The sequence below is a fragment of the Priapulus caudatus genome, unplaced genomic scaffold, assembly GCF_000485595.1.
Source record: "Priapulus caudatus unplaced genomic scaffold, Priapulus_caudatus-5.0.1 Scaffold462, whole genome shotgun sequence".
Classification (NCBI taxonomy): Eukaryota; Metazoa; Priapulida; class Priapulimorpha; order Priapulimorphida; family Priapulidae; genus Priapulus; species Priapulus caudatus.
Genome location: NW_014577523.1, coordinates 162897 through 175178, shown reverse-complemented (window position 1 = coordinate 175178; position 12282 = coordinate 162897). Strand labels below are relative to the sequence as shown.

General features: G+C 40.3%; 1 protein-coding gene across 1 annotated transcript in view; it reads right to left on the bottom strand.

The window, feature by feature from the left end:
• LOC106810678 (multidrug resistance-associated protein 4-like) overlaps positions 1-12282 on the bottom strand; it is a 44168-nt gene that overhangs the window by 19789 nt on the left and 12097 nt on the right. The window contains exons 4-9 of the mRNA XM_014814108.1: positions 9419-9634; positions 8497-8586; positions 3998-4161; positions 2513-2638; positions 1327-1576; positions 283-396 (exon numbers count right to left, since the gene is read on the bottom strand). Of these exons, the coding sequence (XP_014669594.1) occupies positions 283-396; positions 1327-1576; positions 2513-2638; positions 3998-4161; positions 8497-8586; positions 9419-9634 (960 nt within the window). The remainder of the gene's footprint in view (positions 1-282; positions 397-1326; positions 1577-2512; positions 2639-3997; positions 4162-8496; positions 8587-9418; positions 9635-12282) is intronic.

The window sequence follows — 12282 nt, the reverse complement described above, 5'->3', positions numbered from 1 at the left end:
TTCGGTTAAATAGCATTTAGGTATAAATATAATTGCACTTTTGTGATTAGCCCTCGGTCTGTAACGTGCAAAATAAATGGTCAAATACGCAACTTTTTCAGGGTGGAAGCACGGTCGCGGGTGTCATGTCAGCGCCCAAAAATGAAGATTTCGAAATTTAATGTTGTTTTATGACAAACGTGAATGCGTGTTTATAGATATTTATAGGTATGTGCTATTATTTATAAATCTACTATCATAATATACTCTCAAATTCTAGAGTAAAGTATTCCTTAAGTTTACCTTATCCCATGAAGCAGTGAGATCTTTGATTGCGATGCACCGGTCATGCGGGCAGCGATGTAGGGAGCTGGTCTGCAGTGGTCTTGACGTCAGCTCCTCCAACAGCAGAAAATTCTGCACAAGTTCAACATTCAGTATTATAAGAACAGTAGCAACATAGATAGCAACTATAGATAGCACACAAACATAGATTCTATGCACCATGACACAGTCATAAAAAATTGCTTTCAGAGAACACATCTTGCACTCACATTGCGAAAACAACAGCAAGTGCCATGCTGCAGCCTGGCCTAATGACCACTGAGGCAAAGCATCAGGATCAATAATGCCTGGTAGGCAGACCACACTAGGCAAGGCTATGCCTGCATACCAGGGATCGCCAATGAATAGATTTTACTTTTATATCACATTCGGTCCAGATTTATTCTATTGACTCCATCTGAATCAGTCCTCCTGATAGTCATACTCAAGGTAACTATGCATGGAGAGTCGAAACAAATTTTATTGGCAGAAAATGAATGGTGCTGTGCAATGCATAGAAGGGTAACAATATGTCAGACCCCATGTCACGGAATTTACCGATGCTAATTTAATAGATATTACAACAGACATGGCCTCATTTACTCCAAAATATATTCGAACAGATGCCACTTTTGAAATGCAAAAATTTACTTGGCCTAATCTATAGGTGTAGTATCTTGTAAGAGCGATATACTAGTGCAGTAAACACACTCCAGCTGAACTGAGAATTTCATAGGACCTGCCTATAATTTACCAGCACTGTTCGGCGGTCTGGTAGTATTGGCAAACGCTGATGCATATCGCTAATCAAAACAGACAATGCTAGAGTAAATACTCCAAACATATTCTAACCTCCTCCCAAACAATTCTCCCAAAAATGACCCTGAAAGACACATGTACGCCTATTTATAGACTTTGATCCGTAATATGTTTAGCTGGAATCAAAATTGAATAAGCCCATGCGATGGAACTTGAAATTAGGCATGTAGGGGCTATGAGTGACTGCACTGCTGGTGACCGTACCTCCAGTTTCTTAATGATGTCCCTGCTGTCTCTGACCTGCTGCACAGAGAAGGGCAAGAAGAAGGTCATCACAAGTCTGAGCACGTTGAAGAGGGCAACGACGACAAAGACACGCTCAGCGTCCATCTTGTTTCCAAGCAGTGCGTATATGAGCACGCTCAGGTATATGACAAGCCGTGCAGAAATAAACGAAGCCGCCATGTTGAGAGCTCGCAAAACGGACGTCATTTTCATGTGTGCCATCTCTTTTCTGCGAATAAACATTAACGATAATATAATTATGAAATTGGAATTTAAACCGATAGTATGTCAAAGGCAGCAGCCCCTACCAGAGCCATACCATCTTATATTTAGTGATACTACATAGGATGAATACAGCAGCACTAAAGATGTCAATAATGATCACGCATTGAACGCAGAATGGTCACGCACACGGATGTGTTATCCGAAATAAATCATAGGTATTGTAATCCGAAATACAATAATACTCCATTTTACAACAACTCCGGTTACGTAATTTTCCCTCATACGTAATTTGTATAGCCTTTTGCCACTAACCATTCCATGTTCAATAGACAATATTCTTTGATATATCTTTACCGCTGTTGTCTTCGTCCTGTGTAGTATATCAATGCTCTCACATATCTGTTGATTATTTTCTCCTTTTGCAAGCACTTCAAATTGATATAGCTAAATATTTTCATGAACGATGTTGAGATCTTGATTATGAATTATCGCACTCGCTATCCACACTAAAGAAAGTTCACTGTACACTGTACATAAATATGGTATCACTTGGCCGCGACAGCCTGACAACACTCATGTGACGTCACGCACGAGTAATCATGTCATACCACTGCTACATTTCTCATAGGAGCGCAAAACGTTCGAGTTTTTTTTAATGCTAGCCCATCTAGTAACATTATTGCGTGTTGATTCCAGCACATGTTTTAGTACTTCAAGAATATAAATATATCTATAATATATTCAAGTTTGACTGGGTTATTTTGACATTTAAAAGTACATTGGGAACACTTTGAAGAATACTAACACAGCAACATTGCAACAATATACACACATACAACAACGTGTTATAGGGTTGTCTTAACGAAGAAGGTATGGAATTTACAATAGTTTTCACACTAAGTAAATTATATAGGGTTTGATTATGCTTATTATAAGTTACCTTCTTGCTTTGCCGATCAGGTGTGTGAACATTCGTTCCCAGCAATACATCTTCACACCCCTGATGTTACGGATCAGTTCAACGATGATCATCAATCTTTCCTGAGTGTACACAGCAGTCTTCTGTCTGCACAACAATTATGGAACATGTGTTATGTGTGCACATAAGAAAGCAGCATTAGATAACTGAGGCACAACATTTATATGTATTATTGACACATGTCGAATACATGAACAAGTCCTAACCGAGGCAAGGCACGACCAGGCAGACCAAGAGCAAGACCAATGTGTTTCCTACTGCCATTTTGTGTCTAACAGTGGAGGGGAGAATTTATGGATTTGGGCTCGCGATGGCAGTTTTTCTGGGCGTCTTGGGCCTGCCCAGGGTCCCAGACCTGGAGTGGTCTAGAAGCTCTGAAATGCATTTGATACTATTCCCAGGCACTAATGTACTATAGCAGATCTATGACCCTTACAGTCTTTCCATATTGAAAACTCTCTCTCTCGGGCTATGTATAAACTGCACAATCTGCAATCTATAATATTAATAATCACCTGACCTTTCTGGTCTTATATTTATAACTACTCGAAACTAAAAGCTATTTACACCCACACTTGGTAAATACCGTATATACTCGCATAATAACCGCAAATTTGGCCTCAGATTTCAACCCTGTATTTGCTCTGCGGTTTATAAGTGCGCCATACCGTGAAGGGAAATATACTAGGCGCAATACTTGGTTACCCGATTCAAATTGAGGTGCGGCTTATAGGCGCCCGCGGTTATTACGCGATCATATACGGTAAGCAACAATTTCTCTAGCTTGCTCAAAAACCAAGCTATAGAAAATAATGTCTGCTTCAGGAGCCATTGTACAATGCGTGTGTGTACAGGACACACACAAGATCAGTGAAATTTAGGCTAACAATCACATCCTTTTAAGGATACACTTAGGGTTTAATGTAAAATTTCATTGATTTTTACATTTCAGTATTATTCGATGGCTAACACCAGGTGCTATTTATGTACATGCTTATTTCTCCATATACCAATGTATGTGAGCTTTCAGAACATTTGGATCACCCGCGAAGATAACAGCAGATATTGGGTAGAAAGTGATGCCCAACACTAACCACAGGACACTTATAGAAATGGGAACAAACATGTCGCGTGCTACTTTTTGTCCGAGGACATTTGAAACAAAACAACCAGTTGCCAAACTGGAACCTGGATCAAAAAGTGGGAGGGTGTTATTTTATGAGTATAACATGCCAATAAAAGTACAAAATAAAAACTGTTCGAAAACTTTACTAGTTATTTGGATAGAAGATCACAAGTTTATAATGATTGCCAAAAATAAACACCCCATGCCCATAAAATGGTATAGGCTCTTCAAATAAAAGAAATATTTACAGAACTTATGTTAGGGCCATAATTATTTTTATATAAAGTTTCCTTACCACAATAGAATATAGCAGCACTTACCGAAGCTGTGTGAAACACTTGCCCATGAGATTCTGCATGAAAGGTAACACAACCAGTACGCCACATCCAGCAAAACTTGCAGGCCCAATGTACCAGTAGAGCAGTATCACAATTGCCAAGGCCTCTAGTGGGCCCACCCAAAGATAGTGGAAGAAAATGATGGCCTGAAATCATACGAGCTGTTACAGTTCACCTATCATTAAAAGAAAATTATTTGTTCATTTATCTAATGTCAATCGTACACGCACGCACGCACGCACGCACGCACGCACGCACGCACATACACACATGTAACCCATTATGTTCATTGGCCCTTCACCAAAGGTGAATGGCAGCAATTTGCTTACACTCATGGACCTGTTGCAAATCGCAATAGAAATGTCCCTCCCTTCTCCCTCCCCACCATTATTTATCTATCCATCTATTCATCCATCCACCCACTCAGTATCCAGTGTAGTTATGTGTGTATGTACTTGTATATATATACGGTGTACATACAAAATATGTGAATGTATGATGTATGTGAGTATATGTGAATTCATAATCTATATATATAAAGTTGTTCAGCCGAATGTGTGTGTTCGCGCATAACTAGAGAACTCCGCAGCCTAGAGGAAAACCAAAGATATTTTCAGAATCCAGTCTAGGAGGGAGGTGGTTCTGGCTAAAACAAAAATTAAAAAAAATTAAAAAGTTAAACATTCATAAAAAATTCTATTCATCAATAGATGGCGATCACGTACATACACACAACATTACGTCTGAATCCATGGTGTACAAACGTATATGGCGCAGTGGCCTCATGACTAGAACATCCGACTGCTACACCAAGATTCCAAGTTCTAGTACCAGCTGCGGAAATTATTTTCCCCTTTTTTCCTTTTTTCCCTTTACCTACCTCTTTAGTATGTAATATTTTTAATTTTTAATTCATTTTTAATTGATTAATTTAATTTTAATTTAAGCAGTCACCAGCTGAGTAACGCCACTGATTTCCTGTCTGGGGGCGGGGCAACGCCGGGTATCCGCTAGTAATATGCAATCATAAAAGATTTCAATATAAGGTGCCGCAGAGCGACAGCGCTCAACTGACGTTGTCACTGCTAGCCAGGTATCTTCTGATAAACCACTGGCCAAACCAAATCAATGTGCGCCCTGCCTGCCACCGCGTTGCGCCGCCAGAGCATATATCTACTGGATACACTAATACAGATCTAAATCTTATGATTGGCCTTTGCTAACCTACTGGTAAGTACATGTAATTAAAGATACGCTTGCTAACTTAATTGTGCTTCGCTATATTAATATGTTATCATGATATGCATCCGAGCACTCGAGCGTAGGTGTGGCTGGGGGCTCTATAAGCAAAGCAAGTTCAGTCCTTTCGTGAACAGTCAAAAATCTGTTTAACCCCTCTTCTGAGGGTCAAAGGTTTTCAGACACTTCTCCTTCACACGTCAGCGGAAAGTAGATTTACGGTCCTTTTTAATAAGTGGATAAAAATGAGTAAGGTCAGCGCTAATACAAAAAAGTTTTGGCACTCGGTCTGTTGACATGTCTTAAAAAAATGTCGTGATATCTGACCTTTCACCCACTGCCCTTTGACCTGTGACCTCAATTTCGCCGCTAGGTGATGGTTTAACCCTGCCCATCACACTATACATCAGAAATAGGCGTAGGTCGAGCACTGTTGAGATTGTGCGCGCAATTCGATTTCCTCCTTATACCTTAAGTTAAGGGGAAATATTCCCCCTCCATTGACACATCTTGACCTTTGACCACCAAATTCGACATCCCGAGTCCTTTTCGCGATTCCCCCCCCCCCCCGACGTCCCAAATATCAAGACCGTACGTCGAGCGGTTAAGATTTGTGCCCAATTGTTGACGGACGGACGGATGCACGCACGCACGCACGCACGCACGCACGCACGAACAGACAATCATGCGATTCTACAAGCTGCATCTGACTTCGTCAGCTGAGCTAAAAATAATATTATTAATTAACATGTTTTCTTTTCCCATTTTCCCTGACTAAGGGTATGCAGGAAATTAATCAATTTAGCTACACAGACACCTCCTAGATGAAAGAGTGAATATTCAGTTGCTGTTTTTTGCATAGTTGCAGTCCTTGTGTTTTAAGGTGCGCGATCGCGCTCGCGCGCCATCGCGCGCCTCGATTGATCAGAAGTGCGAAAAAACGCGCACCTATTGCCACCTAGCATTATCAAAACGCACACCTCTCTTCGCGTTTTGTTTTTCATTAATTCAACTTATAAACTCGAAGATAAACGCAAACGGTTGTAAACATCACGGACATTGCCGGAAGTCGGTTCACATGTTTATAACGACAGTTGTAACGCTTAAATACCAACAGCAGTCTTTAACATCAATTCATCCGCTCATTTATTTATCACCGACGAGAGCTTGACGTATCGTTGACTCTGGTATTCTTTCGTTACACACTGAACCGCATACACACCACACGACCGTCGTAACTCACAAAGCCTACTGCCTGCGTTGACTGCTTTGCACCCGAACCCACCCAAAACCAAAACCAAAACCGTCCGGCCTATCATACGCGAGCCATACATGATGAATATGACTGTTACTGTATTCAATTGCTACAGCAGATCGAGACTGGTGATGAAGATGCAGCTGACAATGAAAATTAAAAAGCCTGATTAGGGTTTTTAGTGAAGTTTTATTGCAAAACATGTATGTTTTCTTGAAATTAAACTGAAATACCTCAAATTGACAAAAATGCAAACAAGTGACTGAATGATGTTGCAAATACTTTTAAAGTTTTAATAGTCTGCTTTGAAAAATTGAGTGTTGTTACTTTTTGACTAAACATGCTAAATGTGTGATTCAAGTTATCCATCAATATGTTCAAGAACTGATATTTTGTTAGATGAAAAAAAAATCACCTAAAAAATGTCCAAATTAAGAGTACAAATGCAGAGCTAATTTTTATCCCAAAATGCTGGAAATGGCATTTCATGAAGTCTAGATTTCAAATTTTTCCCCGAACCCCCCTAGTTTGCCTCGTGACCTGCGGGCACTCGGATGCAAATCACACACCTCGGCAAGCCAAGGTGTGTGATTTTTCACTCGCCTGCCTTTTTCAAAACACAAGGACTGTAGTTGGGGCTTTCAGGCGAGGCTGGGATGACATTACTGCCACGTCATGATAACGAACACCAGTTTTAACAAGATTTAGAATTGACGTGTTCAAAGTGTCAGCGATGTCAGAGGTAGAAATTAACTACCGGGGCCGCAGCAAAATGAGGGAGTCCGTAGTCTGAAATTCAAAACTAAAGCATAACAACAATAACACGTGCTTATTTTGAAGATTCATGCGATGCACGTCTGCCAAATTTTCTTTGGATATTTGCTGAACAAATACGGTAATTCCGTGAGGCTGTGCTCTGGAACGAAGTAGTTAGTATAGCAGAATTTTCAGGAAGTCACACGGACTCCTGCATATATGTCAAATCAGGGAGTCCGACAGTATATCAGGGAGTATTTGACTCCGGACTCCCGTTAATTTCGCACCCTGCGATATCGTGTGCAAGTGAATGAGAGATACCGCTTGCATCATTAGCTAAAAACGGTAGTTTGAAATCTTGGATATACAGTCCCCCAGCTGACCTTGCATTGGCGCAATTTTCACCATTTATGTAAACAAATGACAAATTCAGCCACGTACAAAGAAACCTTCCACATCTCTTAGTTGATGCATACCTGGAGTGTATTATTTATGAAGGATGAAAAATTTCATTACCAACTCGTTGACAAGTTCATTGGCATTTGCTTTTAAATTTAAGAAGGCTACACATTTAAGTCCTATTTTGCGAGAATGTAAATGTTCTGTACTAAGCAAGCTTAGGTGCGAGAGACATTTTCACTCGATTTCTACACGCCGATAACGCCTGGATGAGCTAAGATTACTATCCAATATCTCAGCCTAGGGTATTGTATAAACAAGCGGTTGGTCTTGTTTTAGAGAAGAAAGAATGCTGCTTTTAATGCAATACTACGAACTAATTCTAGACTTGCATTGAAAATAGCATGTACAATGACACTATTTCCATATTTTCCTGCTATAGATTCTACGTATTATTAGCTCTTGATAATAATTACCAAAATAGCTACCCCACGAGCAAATACGCCCAAAGCATTCTTAGCCCCAAGCCCCCCCCCCACCCAATATGCTCTTCCCAGGTTCATGCACGTGGCAAATAGAAATTTGCTAGCCCACAGTGAATTTTCATACCAGTTTAATTACATTAATTACATACACTCGATGACAGCACATTGAGCACAACACATATTTGCCTGATAAACACAAGGCAAAACAGTTTTCAACATTTAGTAGAGATAGTCTCAAATGAGCAGATAAACTCATAAGAGAGCAGACAGACTAGAGCTGTAAAACTAAATAGCTGGAGTTTTCGTATCAACATCTGAGTAAAGCTAAATGTACTGACAGAAATTACCTGGTCAAACTTGTTGATTTCACTAGTTAAGAGCCCGAGAATTTCCGCTGGTGGCGTGTAGGACAGGACACTGTTGCATATCCGTAATGACTGAAACGTAAAAATGTTACGTGCCGGGTAAATCAGACACTGAATACACCAGAGTCACAGGGGTTTATAACATGGCAAGCGAGCTTGAACTAGCAGACGTTCTGTTGTCGTACAAGTGTATAAACATAACAGGTGGGTAAGTACAGGTAAACATAATGATGTATGAGCGTTCTACGACATTTTAGCCTTACTAGTCACTGGTTGTTAACCAGGGCCAAGCAATATCATTAGGTATTGTAATGGTCGGAAAACTACGAGACAGGTCGAGAAGATTGTTGAAATCATTACTTTGACTTATTGGTACATTGAACACAATACATTCTGGCCAGAGTGAGTGGAGTTAATCTACTTGCACGTTAACGAACTGTAGCTACATGACGTCACATACTGATTTGGCAATATCATAATTCCTAAACAGTAAAGCTAAACCAACTGCTGTATCATTCAAACCAAAGCATCAGTTAATTGCTTTCGATATCCATTAGGGTGACTATGGAGTATGTGACACTCTCCTCGTGAGAACACTCTTACAGGGTTTCTTATACGTAACATAAGAGGCACAGTGGCGTACCGCCGTTATCAAATTTAACATCGCCATTGTGAAAATGTTCCTGTATTTACCTGCCGTTGTCAAAATAGTGTCAACCCAAAAATAAATAGATCACCACGTGCTTCTGGCATATTTAGATTGCCATGTGCGTTTATTGAGTCATGTGACGTGGGGTCGCTTTTTTATTGCCATGCGCGTTTTTTCCCAAACTGGCCATTATCTCCTTTGTCTAAACCTCCATCAGAAGAAACCCTGTCTTATTCACACTCAAGCTCCACTTACCTTCTTGTAGAGGACTGCACAGCACGCAATACGCAGCTGCATGCCTAGGTGCTGCAGTGCATACATGTATGGGTGTCGAGCGATGCTGAGCCACAGAGCGCACAGACTGATGCCCATCGCATAAAGGTATGCTTCGCTTTTTGGCACACTACCGCCCACTGCAAAGTAGCGCACCAGACCACCAAGGAGGAGTGGCTGCACCACCTTCACAGCCTCCTGCAAAGAGAGACATCGTAGATTGTATTGCCTCCTGGTCCATAAACACACAATAATAAATGTTACTGTAAAATCCTTTTTTTTCGTGGGGTTCTAATTTTCGTGGATTTCGTGGGTCCATCAATTCACGAATTTATGTACCCAACGAAATATTATGTACATATGTCAATTGCCGGTTCCGGAGTGGAGGCCACGAATTTAAGAACCCACTAACATGTATTTTTTATTGAAACCACGAAAATTGGAACCCACGAAAATAAGTGACTTTACAGTATTACAAACTATAAACTAAATGCAGGTGAAAAATGAGATCATATATCTCTATGCTCTTTAAATGAATTTTCCATTAAACGAATTAGTCATTTAGGTTCTTAGTTGGGATATCAGTATGCAAAGCAAATAAAGAAAATATGGGTTATTATGAAAATAGCCTGCTAATTTATTTTTTAGCTCTCAATAGCAGAGCTTGAAAATGGTTAGTTAACTTAAGAACCAAATAAATGGGGAAAGATAATGCTATATAAAATATTTTCAAACATGTAAATTGTAATGCACATACTTGCTATATAGCATGCCATAATTAGTCAGGTCCCTTAGTGCAAAATATGGGCCGAATCGTTACAGGAGTGACAAAAGTATCAAACTTGGCACAGAACTTTTGTAGCTTATGGCAGTACTATAAATATTAGAGGGGGTGCCCAATGCAGATATTCCTTAGAAATGAATTACAGATGATTAAATTGTCGAACCAGCAGACTCCGAACCCCCCTACCGCTCTACAGCTGTTAACCCCCCCCCCCCCCCCCGCGCATACGACAGAGCCGTATATATAAAGACGGCTCTGGCATACGCTAAGTTACGCTATAGGCGGCAGGAAAGTGTATTAACTCTCATATCTGGAGAACGAATTGAGTTACATTTCTAGAAATCTAGATACATATATAGACACATGTCTTACCTTTAATCTCTGTGAATATTGAGTTTATTGACGCTACCTTTAATCTCTGTGAATATTGAGTTTATTGAGGCACTATTAGTCAATATATTAGTGTATATTATAATTGTGGTCGAGTGCTATGACCGAGTTGGGACTGGGTACTATTGTTTAGAATGCTATTCGTTTGTGGCTTAAATGTTAGGTAATAAGCACATTACATTACAACATTGAAAACTAAATTTAAGAGGTATGCTTTAAATTGATATGTAATTATTATTCGCTAGTACTGGCAGCGGACGCTGAACATCACTGCACTTACCGAGTGGAGACTGGGTACTAGTCAGCACAGGCACTTGAAGCGTTTCAATAAAATATAATGCTAACTAAATACGAATGTTTCTATAGCCTATAGGCCTACTCTCTTTCACCTATTATTGCCAACAGTTTCCTGTAAATTCCGTCCAAATCCTACGTCCAACGTACGCTGCCGGATACCACTGCTCTCGCGGCGCGACTGTTGTACGCTTACACTAATATATATATATATATAGCACGTCTCCACAGTGTCAGGCGGAATGGTCTGTAGTTTTTAGAAGCTAACAATGAAGACTTTGTTCTAAATAAGAACTATCGCGCTGAACGGTAAATAAGAGCAATATACAGACCTTTGAATTCTTGACTAGTCAGTCAAAGGGCTTGTTGGGGCTCCATTATGCAGAGCTTCGCAATTGAAAAGGCCCATGAAATTGTCAAGTGAATTGTGTTTTTTCGGAACCGCCAAAGAAAATGTCTCCCTCAGGCTCTTACATGCACCCGCCTCCCTGATCAATCACGCAGTTCAGGCGTCAACAATAACATTAACAGAGATGAAATTGTGTGGAGTTTGTGGCTCTTGACGCACGTGCATTGACGTACAAGACTGTTGAAAGCAAGGCATTTGGGAGTTGGAACGTCTCAATAAAATAAAATATTCACAGCAATTTTTACAATGATCGACCGCCTGTGTGCAAAATAGGTGAACTGAACGTATGTAAAACATATACGGTTAGTACTTACTGTGACATATCCGTGACTAACTGACACCACTAAATTGGTAAAATGTTCCATTCACCTTATGAGATGCTGAGAAATTGCGAGGTTATCATCGCAGAACTCCCGAACACGCGTACGTCACAAAGCTATATGTAAACAAACACGCGTGTTGCGAGGTGCCGGCGGGCGCAGAGTCGAGTTTGGAGTTGGGTGGTTCGAACATTTAATCATTGCTGTAATTCACTTCCGCGTGCATCTATTTGCTAATATATTGACTAATCGTGCGTCAATAAAACTCAATATTTACAAAAATTATAGCTAAGACGTGTCTATAGGTATCTAGATTTCTAGATGTGTAACTCAATTCGTTCGCGGAGATATGAGAGTTAAATACACTTGCCTGGCGTCTATAGCCGTGCGTAATATTAGGCCTACTATGAGGGCGATACAGCGCGCATATATTTGCTAATATATGACTAATCGTGCGTCAATAAACTCATTATTCACAGAGATTATTAGCTAAGACATGTGTCTATATGTATGTAGAATTTCTAGAAATGTAACTCTTATTTCGCTCGCGAGATATGAGAGTTAATACATAGCGTAAATAGCGTATGCGCGGGGGGGGGGGTTCCAGCTGTACCACAATGCGCACTAGTATAGGTTGGGCGCACACAGC